The 21,329-nt window shown below is 38.8% G+C and overlaps 1 protein-coding gene across 3 annotated transcripts in view; it reads right to left on the bottom strand.

Annotated features, from left to right (window-relative positions):
* Positions 1–13,703: 13,703 nt before the first annotated feature.
* The window catches only part of gig (tuberin), a 619,250-nt gene continuing 611,624 nt past the window's right edge, over positions 13,704–21,329 (bottom strand). For all 3 annotated transcript variants that reach the window (XM_067150053.2, XM_067150054.2, XM_067150056.2), the window contains one exon: positions 13,704–14,098. In XM_067150053.2, the coding sequence (XP_067006154.2) occupies positions 13,892–14,098 (207 nt within the window). In that variant the 3' untranslated portion in view covers positions 13,704–13,891. The remainder of the gene's footprint in view (positions 14,099–21,329) is intronic.

The raw sequence follows: 21,329 nt of genomic DNA, 5'->3' as shown, positions 1-21,329 counted from the left end.
CCACCACTCAACACGTCGAGGTTGAAACTCTTCAAATACACAGCGGCTGCATTAGAATCGGGGGATTCATAAATTTTTCGGAAATTATTGGGTTGCAGACATGACAAGTTTGAGTAAAATGTGTTCGCATTTTAGTGTTCTATCACCTCCATGTAGTCCGAAGCGGATCTTGCGTCATGATATTTCCTCACTGTTGGAAACTCTAACCTGTTTTCAATATCGTCTACGATCTTGTTCATTTTTTGGCTTTGGTAATTAGAAGGATATCTTCTGACAACTCTAAAAGGTAGTTATTTCTTAGTATAGGTCGTCCTTTGCCTTCTTCAGTTTATAAATAGTCTTCATACAGCAGTAAAGCTTCAAACTTAGGCCTATGTCTTTCACATGCCTCCATTTTGAAAATTTAGCAGTTGTTAAGAGGTTTAACCACAGTCTAATATATACAGTCGCGAAGCTCTAATAAGAGGAATGTTCATCCACTTGATAGCTGGAGCGACACCAGCACCGCTAGCGGCGAGATAGAGGCAACTTGCTAGCAGACAACAGGGGCCGAATTACCACCACAGTCTAAAATGATCATAACTTCTGAACAATTCATGCAAACAATGTCCTGACAAAGTTATTGTAATCCTTATGAAATAGTGGAGGAGGTCAAACAACTTATTTCGATGAGGAGTTCGAGGATAATATCGAAATATGTATTTAATTTTAAGAAGTTGTGGTTTTTTTAAAGCGGACTAGAACATAAAATCGCTTCTAGAGGGCAGCCGGTTCGAAATAGGTATATACCATCCCGGACTTTTTTGTACAATTCGAACGCTTACACTTGGGGTCTGTCTTTGACGGTTCAGGCAGCGTAAGCCAAGAAAGCAAGCGACCGACCATGGTAGAGCGCTGGCCTTCTTAGCCCAACTTGGCAGGTTCGATGTCGGTCGGTCGCTGTGTAGCTGTGTCCCCGAATAGGGAAGAAATGTAGAATATTACTGAATAATGTGCTTTTTCTTCCAAGAAAGCAGTAAGGCCGCGTGCACACCGAGCGCGCTTCGCATAGTGTGTCGCGTGTTGCTCAACGCTAAGCGTCACACTAAGCATAACCAGTGCTTTGTTCGTAATCCAGGTGTTCACACCGTCCGCGCTCTGCTGCGCTGAACGCCTATCTTACAGCTAAGCGAAGCGCCAGACAACGCGCAGTGTTGGTTAATTGCTTAGCGTTACCTAGCTGGTTCTGAATCTATGGAAGAAGAAATTGTTCACGCAGTGTTTCAAAGAGAAGAAATATCGAACCCAAGCCGCAAAAACTAAAAATGTAACTGTTTTGCAAAATAAGTGGACTTAAGTATCTACAACAGTTGTATCGCATTCCTACAGTAAACATATACAGTAATATTACTTCTACTGTCACACTTTACTGGGCTTAACATTGTGACAGAATGAAATTGGGTATGCATTTTAGTGTCGGAAGTGTCCGAGGAGAAGTTTGGCTTACCACGTGCAGGTCTTTTGAATTGACGCCCGTAGATGACCTGCATCATGATGAGGATGAAATGATTATAAATACACACAAACACCCCGCCACCGTGCCAATGCAATTTACTAATTATGATCCCGACTCTGCCGGGAATCGAACCCGGGACTCTGTGACCAAAGGCCAATACGGTAACCATTTAGCCATGTAGCCGGACACTTTGTGACAAAGTGCATAGAATCTCCCAGACTCTGTCATATCGGTTTATAATGTTGCCAATGGAGGGTGGTAACATGAAGAATATCACTCTGCAGGCTAGTAGTGGGCTTGGAAGTAAATATTTCTGTTTATTAATTATATTTGTCACACATTTACTCCACTTTTGTTACGATGATTAATTGTGTATGCTAATTGTAACAATATTGCAAAATACTATTTATAATTATTATATACAGAGCGTGATTTAGCCAGAAATTTAATTTCCACGTGTTTGCTGCACGGTGCTCCTAGATAATTCGGAAAATTGAATTTCTCCCAATACTTCTCTGCTACTTGACGCCACATTTCAGTTGCAGGGTTTGGAAGGTCAAAGGTATTTTTTTGTCATTCTTAAGTAATCATAAAATTTATCGCGATAAAGTCTTGCATCTCTGTGCAAACGATGGAATTCTCTGAAAGTACCGTAATTCGTTCTTCATTAAATTCATGAACACACTTTCGATTCTTTTTCCTAATTTTCAATTTTAGGTAACTGTTATCCATCAGTAAACTTTTTCTAGTTTTTAACGGCATTAGTTTGTGACCACCCTAAAACGCCTCGCACCAAACTAAGCTGAGAGCACGGCGTAGAGTTTTTCGGTGTGAACAGCAAGCACGCCTTGCGCTATGCATAGCATTTCACGCTACACGCGACACACACTGATCTCTATACATGGATCGCTGATGGCAGGTCTCCGCTGCAGGAGAAAGTACGCCGAGTTGAGCGCGCGGTTCGCCATGTTGGCGTACCCAACCTAGAGCTCTCCTTATGGCGAAGCAATGATAATATAGTCAATTTTAAGTCGCAATTAATGGCGCATTGGAATAATTAAAAATATAGAGATATGTTCACTCAAAGCATAAGGACATTGGGATCACTGACACGTCATTCCGAAGTCAGTAAATCTGCGGGATAGCAATAAACATGAGTGTATAATAACGGCCGAAAAATATTAACTTAGGTGCTCAATACATCCAATTATCGATCGGTAACACAATACGAGTGAAAACCAGTTTCTGGAAACATTGCTGTAAATTGTATACATGTACCGGTATGTCACGAAATTATGCATTCTTAAAATGATGTACTGGTACCTATAAACGTAGCTCACTATACAGGCCTAGATTCGACATATCGTAATCGGTGCTTGATAATGAATTTCTGTTTCCTGTTTCCATGAAATAAAGCGCATATTATCAAATTAAAATATAATTGAAGCAAATGTACACATTTATAACACCACCAAATATTCAAAACTTGTCATTATATCACATTACCTGCAGCTTAATTTACTATTACAGACCTCTTTAATTAAATTCAGCTAGCAAAGCGATGTTGACAGTCATCATCAGAAATATGTAACACCAGTTAAGAGAGTCCCAAATACCACGAATAGTATAATGGGATAGCCCCAAACACCCACCACACTTTCCCTTCTCCCACCACTCCAGTGTCTGAAACCCATAATTATTACTGATGTAAATAAGGTCTAGAATTCCTCCAGACTTCATTTTCTAAGATTGTTATAAGGTCACATCAATTATTTCATCGAAACCGTCAGTTTAATTATGAGAAATTTTAAAAAAGTAAATATTTACTTGCAGTTAATGTTCAGTAAAATTGAAAACAGTTTGTTGTATATCACTCCTAAGGTGTACAGTTTGTCCATTTCTATCAAAACAGTCTTCCTCTAAGTGATCCGAGCAGAGAACAGCTGTTTTAGAAGGCTCCCAATTCTCCCGCCTGATACTCCTAATCGATGATCTTAGATGTTCGGGTCTCAAGAAAGGAAACCTACAAAAATTAATTGCCATTTTGCTCCCGGAATATGCAAAATAAGATACAATAAACCTAAAACTCAAAACACTACCCTAGGAAGATTTTTATGTACAGTATAAAACTCCCCGATGAAATGATTTCTCCTTCTGCTGATCGGTTCTCTTTGTACATCCATAAGCTGAATACTGCAGTATGTTAATACCGTGTAGAATGTTTCTTCATTCATATTTCAGATAAAGACATACATATTTAAATTGAATCTTGTAATCCACAAGTATACTACAAGGCAACGAACCTAAATTCGTAAAATACACTACTATTTACTTTGCAATAACACAGCACAGAACACTCGTGGAACTATAATCAAGAGACCTGGCGTCACAGAACTAAGCATAAACAAAGCAAGCGCGCTCCTCGTGGTCTATTGCACCAGGCGCTCGCTGCCATCTTACTATGCCAGTCATCTTCTATTCGGCTTACTGCTACCCAAGCTACCAGCCATCCAGGTATAGAGATCAGTGGCGACACACTACGCGAAGCGCGCTCGGTGTGCACGCGGCCTAAGTGTTGCCAGGATGACACTGTTTTCGTTTTGGCTGCTACATGAGTCTGAGAATAAATGTATCGTGGTACGGCCATCTTTGTGCAGTTTCTTTTCCAGGTTAAAAAGAAAGTCCAATGAAGCCGAAGCAACTTCGTTGCAACCTCTTGAAGATTCTGTTTCTAGCCAAGTATAGAAAAATATGTCTTCCTTTCTCTGCTCCTTTGAGTGAATCATGATGCAGAGATTGTATAACCACACTTGTCTAGTATAGAAAACCTCACTCATTGATAACTTTGGAATTGGTTGATTCTGTTGCATGTCAAAACATATCTTGATGACATCTGGGTTTTCTTCTTTCATTATTTGATAAAACCGCTTTGCACGAAGTTTATGCAATCTATAACTTGTCCTCAGTCCATTCTTCTTCTCTAGGCATGTTTCTGTCTTTATTTTCATCAGACTAATTTTACAAGTGGAGCAGGTACCGGTATCAGTGTGAGGAGTTTTGAATGACAGATTGAAACACTTATAGAATATATACTTGTATTTTGACAGCGAGCACAGTTTCAATCCTGAACTTTTCCTTTCTTCACAGAATGTCTTCCACATCTTATTGACTGAGAGATATGACGGTAAATATCCTCTCTTAGACTTTCCTCTGCCATGATGGCTCTCTCTGCATTTATACCTTTTGATGTGATTCTTAACGGCAAACGTTTATGTCCTTGTTTTCCTTGCCTGTTCTGTCACCACCTCGATTTTCCTTAGGTAACTTCCCAGTATGATGAAACCTACTATCCAGATAAGATAATCTGTCCTTTGACATGCCAGAAATTCCTTGATAAGTTGCAGCACAGACAGGAAGTATTTCACCAGTTTTCTTCCTAATGCTGTACTTCATAGAAACAGTTTTCTTCTTCCTAGCACTTCCAATGTTCACTGCCCTGCGCCGAGGTGTGGAAATGTGCATATACTTCAGTAGAAACTTGTCTTGATCGATCTTGTTTAAAGAAGTCACATGATTATGGAATTCTGTGATATCTTCATAGCAGAGTTCAGCAGCTTTGCATTGTTTCATCGTTTTAGTTTCTGTACGTGTGGGCAAGTCTTGGAGTCCATAAATGCATTTAATATTAGGTCCATTTTTAGTTCTAGCCAGCTTTCTAGGTACTCTCTTCTAAACTTACCTGAAGTTGAATGGAATGGAGCTGCAAGTGAAGCCATGAACAGAAACTGGCAAATAAGTTAATTTGGGAGGGAGGATTTACACAAGTAGTACAAGAACCAACTCGTCTCAATAACTTGCTAGATGTATTCTTGGTTAAACCATGGGAAATTGTTGATAAAACTGAGGTAATTGAAGGAATAGGTGACCATAAGGCTGTAATAATGGATGTAGGACTTGTACCAAAAATGCTTAATAAGAGGGTCACAAAAGACAAGAAATTATACAGAAAAACTAAAGTTGATGAATTTGGGACTTACCTTAAATCACAATTCAGTTGTTGGATAAGTGAAGGGAATAATGTGGATACACTTTGGGCTAAATTTAAAGGAATCATTTGGGAAGGAGAGAAGAGATTTGTACCTGTTAAGAAGGGTAAAATGACCTCAGACCCTGTTTATTACACAAGGGAAAGAAGAAAATTAAAAAGAAAATGTAGAATAGTAAACAGGAAAATCAAAGAAGGTAGGGAGAGTAGAGAAAGTAGAAAACAGCTAATGAGGGAACTGAATAGAGTGAAAAAGGAAGCAAAAGAGAATTATATGAATGGCATTCTTCAAGAGGGTAATGACCACAAAGGGAAATGGAAAAAGCTGTATTCATATATTAGGAATCAAAAAGGAAAAGGCATCCAAATTCCTACAATGGTGGGAGAAGGGGGTGAACACTATTTAACAGATACTGAGAAAGCAAACCTCTTTAGTAGGGAATTCCAAGATTCAGTAGAAGATTGTCAGGACTTGGAAACCGTAACAGAAGATAGAGAGGGAGAGACACAGAGGGAAACAAGAAGCTTCTCATTCACAAATGAAGATATTTTCAGAGAAATCCAACTGCTTCAGCAAGGAAAAGCAGCAGGAAGTGATCAAATTACTGGGGAGGTATTAAAGACAATGGGGTGGTATATAGTGCCTTATTTAAAATTTCTCTTTGACTATGTCATAAATAATAGTGTGATACCAAAGGAATGGAAGGAATCTATAATAATACCAATTTATAAAGGAAAGGGTGATAAAAGGAAACCAGAGAACTACAGACCAATCAGCCTGACCAGTATAGTTTGTAAAATACTGGAGAGTTTAATAGCAAAGTACATCAGAGGGATATGTGATGAGAAAAATTGGTTCATGAGGAGCCAGTATGGATTTAGAAAGAAATTTTCCTGCGAGGCACAACTGGTGGGATTTCAGCAGGACATATCAGATCAGTTAGATTCAGGAGGCCAGTTAGATTGCATAGCCATAGATCTTTCCAAAGCCTTTGATAGAGTGGAACATGGAATATCATTAAAGAAATTGGAGGGAATAGGATTGGACGTAAGGGTTATACGTTGGATAAGAACATTTCTAAATTCAAGGGTTCAGAAAGTCAAAGTAGGAAATAATATATCACAGGAAGAGAAAGTCTGGAAGGGAATTGCACAGGGTAGTATAATCGGTCCGTTACTTTTCTTAATATACGCAAATGATTTAGGGAACAATATAACATCGAAAATAAGATTGTATGCAGATGGCATAATTGTTTATAGGGAAATAAATAACATTGAGGATTGTTCAGAATTACAAAGGGACCTTGACAGTATCCAAGAATGGGTTGAAGAAAATAATATGAAGATTAATGGAGGCAAATCAACTGTTACAACATTTACAAACAGGAGCTTTAAAACTGAATTTGAATATACTGTGGATGAGGTAGTTATCCCAAAAGATGGCAAGTGCAAATACTTAGGTGTGAGATTTGAAAGTAATTTGCACTGGAAGGGTCATGTTGATGACATTGTTGGGAAAGCATACAGATCGTTACATGTCATAATGAGACTACTTAAAGGATGCAACAAAGAATTAAAAGAAAAAAGTTACTTAAGTATGGTTCGTCCATTATTGGAATATGCAAACAGTGTTTGGGATCCTCACCAAGAATACCTAATAAAAGAACTAGATGGTGTGCAGAGGAAAGCAGCAAGGTTTGTAACAGGGGATTTCAGAAGAAAGAGTAGTGTATCAGAAATGTTAAAGGAACTTGGGTGGGAAACTTTAAGTAAGAGAAGGGAGAAAACTAGACTTATAGGATTATATAGAGCCTATACAGGAGAAGAAGCATGGGGAGATATCCGTGAGAGGCTTCGATTGGAAAATAATTATATTGGTAGAACTGACCACAAGTACAAAATTAGAAGGAATTTTAGCAGAAGCGATTGGGGTAAATTTTCTTTCATTGGGAAGGGCGTGAAGGAGTGGAACAGTTTACCAGGGGTAGTGTTTGAACCTTTTCCAAAATCTGTACAGATATTCAAGAAGAGAATAAACAACAACAGAGATAATAAATTAAATGTTAGAGGGCATTCGACCAGTGCAGGATATTGTAAATAATAAATGTGTGTGATTAAATTAATTCCATCCCCTGGTCTAAGGAGTTTGGACAGCCCAAGTAGGGGACTGCCTGTAGGGGTGAAGTACAGTGGGGACTTCGAGGGCCCTGGGACCGCTACGGTAGCTGTGAAGGCCCTTCAAAAACTCTGAAAAGTGGTGGCAAAAGGGGCTCTGGTTAAGACGCAGCAGGTCGTTATGCTACTTAGGTTCCAAAATGGGTAAAATATAAATATGTGAATAAATCAGTGTTAATTTTAACCTTATACCAGTTGTATAGTATTATTAAAAGTAATTTCACATACCATACTGTATATGAGTTGACTATGTTTGTAAGATATTATAAGTAGAATTTTGTAAACAATATAAATTTATTAAGGATGATGTGTGTGTTTAATAGAAAAAATTATTAGCGTAAATTGTATAATATTGTATTCTAGGAAAATTTTCTTCGTCTCCTGTTAATTTAAAATTTAGTGCTTGACAATAATGTATTTTAGTGTACCATTTGCCACCGAGGTAGACACCTCATTTGCAAATAAAGAGATTGTGATTTTGATTTGATTTTGATTTTGTATCTAGACTTCCTTCCACTGACACATTCCTGAACCGGCACACCAATTTCAGAATCATCAGATTCATTATTCATACTGTTGTAGAGTGAAATAGTTCCTCACACAGTAACTTGCTTAAAACTTCTTAAGGAGTGAGTTTTATTCTGTCGACGACAATGAGGACTAATCGCGGGAACATGTGGCATGAAGTTCCAAAAGTACATCCTTTCAATAAAGGAGTCCGGCGTTCCATTGTTCCACAGAATAACAGTTCCGATTATCCATGAGAATGCCACGTGATTAATAGTTAACTGCATTTATCGAGTTTTGCTTTAACTTTCTGAGAGCATATATCGACTTTTGTAAAAACTTAGTGATTTCAACCACTTCTATACACGGCAATTATCTACTTATGCAAAGGATGATTGCACAGGATGGTAAGCATGGTCAAACTGATAACATTAGCATGCATAACTCAATTTCGAAATTTTTTGTATTTATCGAGTTTTGAAAAAAACGCTCAATTGCTCATTAACTTTCAGAAATTTTGAGTTGGCCTTGTCAGAATCTGATTCACAGAACAGCATTTTAAAAGGGTTCCACTGTTCTAAGACCCTTGATAAACACTGTAGAAGAGATAAACACCTGGTGAGGCTTTTCACCAAAGACTTCCTGGCATACCTTTAAAGCATTTTGCCTCTTTGAATTCTTCAGCAAATAGTAACAAATATCAATTACAAACTGTTCAGTATTAACATTTACAAGAGCACTGCACCCCTTTTGAGCAGCTAAGTTCACAAGATGACAAACACAACCTTGCACACGAATATTAGAATTTTGTTTAGAAATAAAGGACCTCACATCTTTGGAAATACCAGTCACAGTACATGCATTATCACATGCAAATCCTACGCAGTTATCCCACAGAATCCCCCTCTTCTTCAGTTCATCATCCAAAACATTGAATATTCCTTTGCCTGTATTGTCGTTGTATTCCCGAATTGTAAGAATTATCATTGACATTTGTGCAGATTCCCCATCGGAAAGCGTCACAACTAATGGGTAGAGCTTTTTATCATTCATACCCTTACTGCCGTCTGTTGCATGGGCAAAGGGCTTGGACTTCATTACCGTAACTCTGTTACCTTTCCCTCACCTACAGAAGCCAAGTTTTAACTAGCGCTCCTGTTTTTGTTCTCGCACCACTGTACCGGTACTGGCGTACTTCGAAGCTATTTTCGAACCAGGAAACATTTTCTTGAACAAATGTACCGCATGGTCACTGCAGACTAAAGGCAAGTTGTGTTCGACAAGAAAGGTCGTAAACAACAATTCCACGTTTGTTACTGAGCTTTCATCTTCCAAGGATTTAGCAAAAATGGTTAAATTCTTGTTTGTGTCCCTCAGCTTAACTGTATCCGTATGAATTTTGCTAGCCATGTGTTTATGACAGTCACAACTGAAAAATCACGGCTACACACACTACAAAATACGTGTGAATGAGATTTAGAGGAATGCAGAAAGCTGGACCATTCTTTCGAGTATTCCTCCCTACATTTTTGAAGTCTTTTTGGTTTCTTCCTAGCGTCACTAGTCACGGTAACGTCACTGCACGTATTTTCCTGCACAATAAATCATTTCATTTCAAAATGTTCACATTTCGTAACACACAATTAGCATATATCCTAGAATTTGGCAACCAAAATCGCAATAAATACTTCAACAGTCACGCACACAGTATTCACAATGAAACGGAGTTTGCTACCACTTTGCCGCCAAAACAAAGACAACTCCGCAAGATATACCACTTCAAAGGTGCCTATTTTTCCGGTACTGGAAGCACACACTGCGTTCGGCGAGTGAAAACTCGAAATATTCTTCAACGAGGGGCAGGGATATAAATGATTACTGAGAAATCCGAAAATAATATTCTGAAAATTCAAGCTGTAATGGCAATTCCTTGTGTATCCTTTTGACCACTTCATACACTTAGGTATATTAAAAAAAAAAAAAAAAATCGTAATTTGTGGTGTGTCATTCGTAAAGGCATAATTATTATGGGTAATTCGTAATTATTATGATTGAATCGTAATAGTTGGCATCTCTGCCCAAGTAACAATATTCATCTACTTCCTTTAAGACTTCATTTCCTAATCTAATATTTCCTGCATCACCTGCTTTCGTTCGACTGCACTCCATTACTTTTGTTTTGGACTTATTTATTTTCTTCTTGTACTCCTTACCAAAGACTTCGTCCATACCATTCAGCAGCTTCTCGAGATCTTCTGCAGTCCCAGATAAAATATCATCATCAGCAGCAAATCTCAAGGTCTTGATTTCTTCTCCTTGATTGTGATTCCCTTTCCAAATTCCTCTTTGATATCCTTTACTGCCTGTTGTAAACATTGAAATGGAGGGGGGGGGGGGGGCGACTACAAACTGCAGCCTTGCCTCACTCCTTTCTGGATTACTGCTTCTTTTTTCAAAGTCCTCAATTCTTATTACTGCAGACTGATTTTTATACAGATTGTAGATAATTCTTCATTCTCGGTATCTGATCCCAATCGCCTTCAGAATCTTAAATAGCTTGGTCCACTCAACATTATCGAATGCCTTTCCTAGATCTACGAACGCCAAGTACATGGGCTTGTCCTTCTTAATTCAATCCTCTAAGAACAGATGTAAAGTCAGGATTGCTTCAAGTGTTCCTACATTTCTTCTGAAGCCAAATTGATCTTCTCCCAACTCAGCTTCAATTTGTCTTTCCATTCTTCTGTAAATAATACATGTTAAAATTTTGCAGGCATGAGATACTAAACTAATGGTGCGCTAGTTTTCATACCTGTCAGCACCGGCTTTCTTGGAAATAGGTATAACAACATTCTGCCGAAAATTGAACGGCACTTCTCCTGTTTCATATATCTTACACACTCAGAGGTATAACCTTGTCATGCTAGTTTCTCCTAAGGCAGTCAGTAATTCATAGAGAATGTCATCAATTCCAGGTGCCTTGTTCCTATTTAGGTCTCTCACAGCTCTGTCAAACTCTGACCTCAAAATTGGGTCTCCCATTTCATTAGCATCAACACACTCTTTTTGTACCAGAACCAAATCATCTACATCTTTACCTTGATACAACTGTTGGATATGATCCTGCCATCTTTCTACTTTGTCTTCTTTCCCTAGAAGTGGCTTTCCATCTGAGCTCTTAATATTCATAAACCTAGATTTCCTTTCTCCAAAGGTTTCCTTGATTTTCCTGTATCCAGCATCTACGTTTCCTAGGACCATACAACCTTTGACATCCTAGCACTTCTTCTTCAGCCATTCTTCCTTAGCTACCTTGCACTTTCTGTCCACTTCATTCTTTAACCGCCTATATTCTTTTCTGCCCTCTTCATTTCTAGCATTCTTGTATTTTTGTCGTTCATCAATCAGGTCTAGTATCTCCTGAGTTATCCACTGATTCTTAGTTGATCTTTTCTTCCTTCCTAACATTTCTTCCGCAGCCCTACTGACTTCATTTTTCATTACTATCCACTCTTTCTCTATTGTGTTTCCTTCAGCCTTTTCATTTAGTCCTTGTGCAACGTGTTCCTTGAAACAACCCCTCACTCTCTTTCCTTTCAACTTGTCTAGATCCCATCTCCTTGCATTCCTTCCTTTCTTCAATTTCTTCAACTTCAGAGGGCATTTCATGACCAACAAGTTGTGGTCAGAGTCCACGTCTGCTCCTGGGAAAGTTTTGCAATCCAACACCTGGTTTCTGAATCTCTGCCTAATCATAATGAAGTCTATTTGATACCTTCCAGTGTCTCCAGGTCTCATCCATGCATACAGCCGTCGTTTGTGGTGTTTGAACCAAGTATTGGCAAGGACTAAATTATGATCAGTGCAGAATTCAACTAGCCTATTTCCTCTTTCGCTCCTTTTCCCAATCCAAATTCTCCTGCTGTACTACCTTCTCTTCCGTGGCCTACCACTGCATTCCAGTCTCCTATCACAATTAGATTTTCGTCACCTTTTACATATTGTATTCAATTTTCTATCTCTTCATATATTCTTTCGATTTCCTCATCATCCGCTGAACTAGTAGGCATATAGACCTGCACTATTGTGGTGGACATTGGTTTGGTGTCTATCTTGACAACAATAATTCTTTCACTATGTTGGTCATAGTAGCTTACCCGCTGCCCTTTTTCTATTCATTATTAAACCTACTCCTGCATTTCCCCTGTTTTATTTTGTGTTGATAATTTGGTAGTTGCCTGACCAAAAATTCTGTTCTTCCTGCCAATGTACTTCACTTATACCAACCACATCTAACTTTAATCTATCCATCTCCGTTTTCAGATTCTCCAACCTACCACAAAGATTCAAACGTATAACATTCCATGCTCCGACTCATAGAATGTCAGTATCCATCTTTCTGATCCAAATGGGGGACTAGTTTACCTCCGGAATATGTTACCCGGGAGGAAGCCCTCATCAGTACGTCATTCATACAGAGAGAGCTGCATGTACTCGGGAGTTAGTTACGGCTGTAGTTTCCTGTTGCTTTCAGCCGTGTAGCAGTATCAACACAGCTAAGCCATGTTGAGTATTATTACAAGGCCATATCAGCTAATCATCTAGACTGCTGCCCTTGCAACTTCCGAAAGGCTGCTACCCCACTTTTGATGAACCATTCGTTAGTCTGGTCTCTCAACAGATACCCATCCGATATAGTTGCACCTGCAGCTCGGTTATCTTCTTCATTGGGACATGCAAGCTTCCCCACCACGGCAAGGTCACATGGTTTGCAGGGGGGGGGGGGGGGGGGGGGCGTTATAACTATTGCAGTTTAACTGTAATAGTGCAATTTTGTGGAGGGGTATCGAAACAAAATTAGGACAATTGCTTGTCCGTCTTTTGGTCAGCTACCTCCCAATTTCTGCCACGCTTGCTACACAATAATGAGTGGTTCAGTTTCCACTGTCTACTCCGGTGAGGGAGACGCAGCAACTGAGCATTCTGTGAATGGTGAACTCTCTGATTGGAAACTGTGGTATTTTGATCTTCAGATAAAACTCAAGAAATGCCTACCGGCTCCAGTGCTTTAAAACACGGACATCTTGGCCAAGATATGGTAACTCTAAAAGAGGAGTTGCTGGTCCTCTAGGTTGAGGTTAGTACATACAGATAACATTTGCACCTCCTAAAATTGTTTTTATCGATTTCTTTAGAAGGAGCGAATGTTAGCCATTGAGAAGGTAACTGATAATAACTGGACAGATCAAATAGATAACTGACCTGGCCAGAAAAAGGACAATTATTGGGCTATGGCAATGGGAGATGTAGAGCAAAGTCTGAGACAGGTGAAAGTGCAAGGTTGGAGAAAGAGAGCGGTAGACTGTGAAGAATGGTGATTATCTTAAAGGAGGCCAAGTTTCTCAGAGTAAGTAAGCAAGTAGGTAAACATACTGGAATAGAGTACCATTTCAACAAATTAATGAAACTAAAACATACAAGTAATGCTAAATACAGTATATTTATTACAATTAAACCATAATACAAAGGAAAACCTACATTTTTCAGCAAAATCAGTAGTTTGAGGAACAAGAGAGTGTTCCAGGTTCGTCACACACAAATCGAGGACAAGGCCTAAAGCATGAATATGGGTGGTAAAAAAGTAAAACGACCAATACAATAGAGTCTTTCTATGTATATTCAGTGAAATCGTCCATATGTACTCTTCTTGAAGAACGAGGGGATGTGAGCAACTCATTGTTATCATTTGTAGAACTTGCAGTCTCTTGAATGATCTTGCACCTCAGTCTCTTGATTTGGCGGAGACGCTCCAACCAATTGGATGCATAAGGATCTTGTCCCTGTGCCTTTAAACTGCATGATATCACTGAAGCCAACTAAATGGAAAGAAAAATAAAATGTGCATGTTAATAAGTTAATTATTAAATATTACATGAAAGCCACATGTAAACCACTTACAAGAAATAAAACTTGAGACACACTAAGATCAATAATTTCATTTTTTTTGGCAAGTTGCCTTACGTCGCACCGACACACATAGGTTTTATGGCGACGATGGGACTGAAAGGTGCTAGGACTGGGAAGGAAGCAACCGTGGCCTTCATTAAGATACAGCCCCAGTATTTGCCTGGTGTGAAAATGGGAGACCACAGAAAACCATCTTCAGGGCTGTTGACGGTGGAGTTTGAACCAACTATCTCCCGAATACTGGATGCTGGCTGCACTTAAGCGACTGCAGCTATCGAGCTCAGACCATTTCATTTTCAATAGAATGTACTCTCTACTGACAAAAAAACATTAACAAGGATAAGGAATTATTTTGCAAATGCTCACAGAATGACATACAAGGGTCATATTGAAATAAACCAGCTCAAACATTCTTCATGAACCAGGACTTATTATTTTTTAGAAACAAGTACACCATCTTAATCTACGTAACTTAGTTCAAGTCCAGGAAATACTTCAGAAGTCTAAGATTGTTCAACTTTCAAAGATATGTCGGAATATCATTCATGGAATAGATATTGTATTAGTAAATTATACCATAGTTTACCTATGTTTTGTGACAGTTTGTTAATTGGAATATGTTCGGTATTTTCAACCAATCATTCACTACTGATCTGCATTTAGGGCAGTTGCCCAGGTGGCAGATTTCCTATCTGTTGTTTTCCTAGCATTTTCATAAATGATTGCTGCAAAGAAATGGGGAATTTATTGAACATCTCCTTTGGTAAGTTATTCCAATCTATGAATTTTTTGAACATCTCCTTAGGTAAGTTATTCCAATCTCTAACTCCCCTTCCTATAAATGAATATTTGCTCCAATTTATCCTCTTGAATTCTGATCTTTCCTACTTTTAAAGACACCACTCAAACTTATTTGTCTACTGATGTCATTCCACACCATCTCTCCACTGACAGCTTGGAACATATCAACCAGGAATTAGTTAGCTGGAAAATTTATGGTGTCCAATAACGTACCATTTATATTGGTATTACATTCCACTTAGTCGAGCAGCTCGTTTCCTTTCTCCCAAGTCTTCCCATGCCAAATTTTGCAACATTTTTGTAACGCTACTCATTTTTCGGAAATCACCCAGAACAAATCGAGCTGCTTTTCTTTGGATTTTTTCCTGTTCTTGAATCAAGTAATCCTGGTAAGAACCAGGACATTTATTAGGATTTGGCATTTTAATGCAAAGAGTAAGGAGCTAGCACTGAGAAAATATGCCAATAAGAAGGCTAAGCTTTGGGCTGGTTCATTAAGTAATTAAGTCTCCTGACATGTTTGTTTTAATAATTTAATATCATTCCAAAAAGATGTTGATATGATGTATATTTTCCTAATGCCATTTGATATAAATATTTACTTCATCAGGAAATAAATTAATTATTTTGAGTTGCATGGCAATATTTTATTTCTTATCGTATTATATGTCATGTATTCGATAGTTGATGTTCTACCTGCTCAGCATGTGATGAAATTTAATGCATTTTCAAGTTTATAATCTATTGGAAGTACTGTTACTTATCGAATCGGACTAAACAAGACTATTATTTGATGAAAGATTGAGAAGGTGTTTCACAGGCACGAGAACTCACAGGCTTGCTGTACTGCGACCTTACCCGCTATCATTCATATCGCGTGACGTCATAGCACTCCAGCCAATGGAAGCTTCAACCGCTGGAGTAGCCTACCTTTTATTCTAGTTACCTTGGGGGTACTAATCAAAAGTAGCGAAGACTCACGGTGTTCCACACATGATGGTACTACTCACAAGTATTGTACATCGTACAGGTAACTCAGACCTATGGTGTTTCTAACACAATGGCGCCACTCATAGCCAACGCAAACCGATGAGGTTCCTCACCTAGGTGTAATAGTCACGAGCGCCGGTACTCCTGTGGTGTTCCTCACATAGTGGGTACTAATCACAAGCAACGCAGATCCACGGTGTCGCTCATATAGTGGTACAACTCACAGGCAACGCCCAGACATGCGGTGTTGCTCACATGGGTATGACTCACGGGTACTGGGAACCCACAGGCGAACCAACTTACTGATTATACTAATCACAAACCTATTTTGTACCTAATATAGTGGTACTACTCGCAAATAAAAGCGACCCATAGGGTTCTCCGCGTGATGGTACTAATCGAAAGTTTCATGGTTCTAAGACAATCATCCCTTGGTCGCCCCTTTTAGTCACCTCTCACGACAGGTAGGGGATACTGTGGGTGTATTCTTCATCTGCGTCCCCCACCCAGAGGGGGTAGAGAGAGAGAAAAAAGAAGAAGAAAGAAGGGACCCGTCACTTCGAAAAAGGAAGTAACGGACGAAGAAAGGCAAGGGCCACGAAGGGCGTGAAAATGAAAGACTTCCTAGGCCTCGAATGCTCTAATACCATCAGGGTCGGAAAAGAACAAGAGTTGACCAAGGGAGGTCGGACCGGATAGATGAAAGTGAGGAACCTGGCACAAGTAAGTGGAAGCAATGCCAAGATTCAGCTAAGGGCCCCGTGGTCGCCAATCCACACTCTCAAGTTGAGAGCCCCTTGGGCCCCTTTTAGTCGCCTCTTACGACATGCAGGGGATACCGCAAGTGTATTCTACATGTGCGCCCCCCCACCCGCAGGGGGTAGTGTGTTTGGACCGCGAGAGGTATTTTATTTCCCTCACGTCCGCCGGCAAGCCGGTTAGGACCCCCCTATCCGCCACCTGGGATGCGCCACGTGGGAGTATCACCTCTCCCCCTGCTACGCCAACGTAGTAGGTTCGTGGCATGCCTGTTTTATCAGCCATATGGTGCTGCCTAATATTTCTCATTTTAATACCTTCCTTTCTTTCACATTTATTTTTAACTACGACAAAAACAGCTTCGTGATCACTAATACCATCGATTACTTTGGTTTCTCTATAGAGCTCATCTGGTTTTACCAGCACCACACCCAGAATATTATTCGCTCTTGTTGGTTCCATCACTTTCTGTATCAACTGCCCTTCCCATATTAACTTATTTGCCATTTGTTGGTCATGCTTCCTGTCATTCGCATTACCTTCCCAATTGACATTTGGTAAATTGAGATCACCCACTATTATCATGTTCCTTTCCATATTGCTTCCCACATAGCTGATTACCTTATCAAATAATTCTTTATCAGCGTCAGCGCTACCCTTTCCCAGTCTGTACACTCCAAAGACATCAAGTTGCCTATTATATTTAGAGATGAGCCTTACACCCAGAATTTCATGTTCTTCATCCTTAACTTTTTTCGTAGCATACAAATTCTTCTTTCACCAGAATGAATACTCCCCCTCCTACCATTCCTATCCTATCTCTACAGTACACACTCCAGTTCCATGAGAATATTTCTGCATCCATTATATCATTTCTCAGCCATGATTAAAATCCTATTACAATATCTGGTAAGTATACTGTATATCTATTTAATTACTTAATTCTATTCCTTTCTTTAGAATACTTTTACAGTTGAGCACTAACATTTTTATGTCATCCCTACTTGACTTCCAGTTCCCTGTACCCTTTTCATGCTCCCTAGGCCACCCCATTTCCCTGAATGTTCCTCCGTATAACCCTTCTAAACAAATCTCCTAACTTATATGTACCACTGCGGTAGGCCACCTGAGCGCAGATCCCTATCTTCTATCCACCCATTAGGATTTAGAAATCTCACGCCCAGTTTCCCACATACCCACTCCATTGTCTCACTTAAATCTCCAATCACCTTCCAGTCAGTATCCCTCCTACACAGTATTCCAATTGTAATGGAGTTTGAATAACTACTCGTCATGGTACTATGTTGTCTCTATTACATTCATGCCTTCACATCATTTGTCTGCATCTCCGAGTGTTGAATATCGTAACTGTATGGGCTTTTCATTAAATTGCTGATGGTGAGCCATCTAGTGGTGGATTTAGTACTTACCATTGGATGTTATGACTGTTTTAACTGAGGAACTAATCCTGTTATTTTGTTGTGCTAAGATGCTAAGTACTTAAAGTCTACGATATGTGAGAATTTCTAAAGGTGATGTTCGGATCATTTGTGGGTAAAAAAAAAAAAAAAAAATTTAGAGTCGAAAACAGGTCATTGTCGTTAACTGGTAATGTGAAAATATTTGAGGTTTCTATTTAATTTAAGAAGATAATTATATGTTAATTTTTGGGCTTCAGCATTCAGTTATATTAGCTTTCGTGCACGAAAGGAATGATTATGTTCAAGGAGCTCCGACAAGATGATGTACGAATTTATTGTATAACCTTAAAAGCCTGGTTTTATTTCTTTCCTGTTTTCAAACATAATCAAATATTTATTATTTAAAATTTTTTTAAACCATTTTGGGCTGTTAAAGGTAAACTTGTGCTTTAAATGAAAGCTGATCTAATGACTTACTCGGTACATCGTGTTCTCATTTTAATCATGGCGGTTGTCCTGTGTAATAGAATGCAAACGCAATGGGGGGCGTTGCTGTGTTGAATCTGACATTTGAAAATCTGCTGATTATTGTAGTCTTGACGTTCATCTGGATTGAAAATATTTGCGTGCATTGGATCATTTATGCTGTTTTTGACTTCCTTCTTCGATTTTGGTTATAGTCTCTGGGGAATTTTGGATTATTTAATCCTTCTTCTGTGTTTTATTGCATATTCGTGAATTATTTCTTCGATTTGTGATATAGTGTGTTTGGTTGATCCTTACTGTTTTCACGCAACCTTCGAAAACCGAGATAGTCTATTAGATAGGTTTTCATTCTCCATTCTATAATGGTGGATTTAATTATTTAATTTTCAATTGAACCTCGTTCATTTATTATTCTAAAGAGGTCTTCTGTTTTCATTCAGCAATTATTGATATAAGGATTTTACTTTCTACTGGGTTATTCTTTTAATTGATCTAAATAGAATTCAGTATTTATCGTATTTTTAAATCAATTAAAAAAGATTAATTTTGAGGTCGGTAAATTATAAATGTTTTGGTATTATTAAAGTTTTCTTAAATGAATCAAGGAATTATTATTTCAGTCAATTATTTAAGCTAATTTTTAGATGATTCGCTAGGCCTCTAGTGTCCAGTGCTTCCTCAATCAGCGACGGCCTTTTGTTGGGATAATTGTAAGTATTTCCTTTAATTTATTTATTTATCCCTGGTCGTGCTAACACTCTTGACCTTTACTTACGTTGTGAGAGTGTGTTTGGTATCAGATTGCGTGGTTTTCTGTACAGCTACGTTCTGATATCTTGTGAAAGCATATTTTTCTTTCTTGTTTCTTGTGACTGTTGGCTATTTCGTCAGGCCATTGATATTACCTTGGCTGAAATAATAAGTCAATTGAGACTAGTTAATTAAACTTGTGAAGGGAAAGACAGGCTTATATTGAGTGCTAACCTTGGTGTTTTCTGTTTCATATCAATATGAGTGCACGTGCTGTGTTGTTGCCAAGAATGCTGAGGAAGGGTGAGCTGTTGTACGAGCTCGATATTCGGGGTTTGATGTCCACTGGTTCTATGGAAGGCGATGTTAACTTGCTTCTGGCCTCCCTTGATTCCCCTGTAGATCCAGGTAACATGAGCATCGACTTGGGTAAGTCAGTGCATGCAATGTCCAGTTCTATTAACGAATTATTAGTGTTTATAAAACAGTTAAAAGAGTGTAATCCATCAGATTACCAATTGAGAAGATTAAAAGCTCGTACCAATCACCTTATTAACAGGGTGCAAGATTTGATTTCTCTTGGACCTGAAGGTGAATTGATGTCTCAATGCACTTCGTTGTTGACTTCAGTAATTAATGTTTCGGTTGAACTCGATTTTATGATTAATATGAAGAAGGTTGGTCAGTTATCATTAAGTGATGAGATTGAAACTAATGAAGGTAACAACCTTGGTGCCACTAATGAGTTAATTACTCCTCAGACCGTCAATAATCCATCCTCATCTCATTGCTGCGGACTTAGTCCTGCGGTTGAGAATTTGTTGATTAGGTCATGTTCGGCTCCTAATTCTATTAAGGATCTTTTCAAAAATGTAATGACCTTTTCTGTAGATTCCATTGACGAAACCATCAGATTCCTGCGGTTTCTAGTAGAATTATCTGAGTCGGCTAATGTGTATTGCATGGATGCTCTGGGAATTTTTAGAGTGTTATTTCCCAACTGTCAAGGTGTACTTAAAAGAGAAATTTCTAAGGCTATTAGCAGTAATTTAAGTGTAAATGAATTTCATGAGTTAATCTTGACAAGGTTTATTCCGTCCCTAGCGTTACAAAGTCTGGTTCCAAAACATTGTTATAGAACGCAATTCTTGCATGAAAATCTATTGGCCTATGTCTTGGATTTGAAATTTTATTGCGAGGTTTTTAAAATCATGGTACCGGAAGAAGAGATGGTAGGTCGTATAATCAAAGGCATTACTCCTCAATATCGGTCCTTTTTATCCTTGACTAAGTGCCCGAGTAGTTTTGCAGAACTCGAGCAAGCTTGTACATTTGCCGAGGATGTAAAACAAGGAGATGAGTCCCGGCACACTAGGTATCCCCCTCCCTGTGTTTCATTTCGGTCTAACAATGTCTCCGCTCATCCTGTGCCTTCTTCTTCCTTCAAAAAATGTTACGCTTGTGGATCTAGAGATCACCTGAGGAATAATTGCCCTTCCGAGAGAAGTAAAGATACATTGTGTCGTAGACAAAATGGTAGTTGTTATGTTTGCGGATCTATGTCACATATGAAAAGGCAGTGCCCTAAGGTAAACAATAGGAATTTTCAATGACCGTGTGGTATGCCCAATGCAGATGATGAGAGCTGGTCGGTTGAAGGTCATGTGAATAATGAGTGTTCTTTTCCGAGAATGTTAGGTATTTCTAGTAATGTTGTTTCTAAAACCTCGACCATTTGTGTTGAAGTGAATAACGAACCTGCATTGGGATTGATAGATTCCGGTAGTGCTGTGTCACTTATGAGTGAGACTTGGTATTCGAGGATGAAGGTTTGTTGCAAATTACCTGAAATTAGGACTTCTAAACTTAATTGTGTGACTGCTAATGGAGGCAGATTAAGGATTCTAGGTTGTATATCTGTCAAAATTAGAAC

This window comes from Anabrus simplex, chromosome 6 (genome assembly GCF_040414725.1).
Source record: "Anabrus simplex isolate iqAnaSimp1 chromosome 6, ASM4041472v1, whole genome shotgun sequence".
In the NCBI taxonomy this organism is placed as follows: domain Eukaryota; kingdom Metazoa; phylum Arthropoda; class Insecta; order Orthoptera; family Tettigoniidae; genus Anabrus; species Anabrus simplex.
Note: the sequence above shows the minus strand (reverse complement) of the source record. Positions and strands in the feature narration are given on the sequence as shown.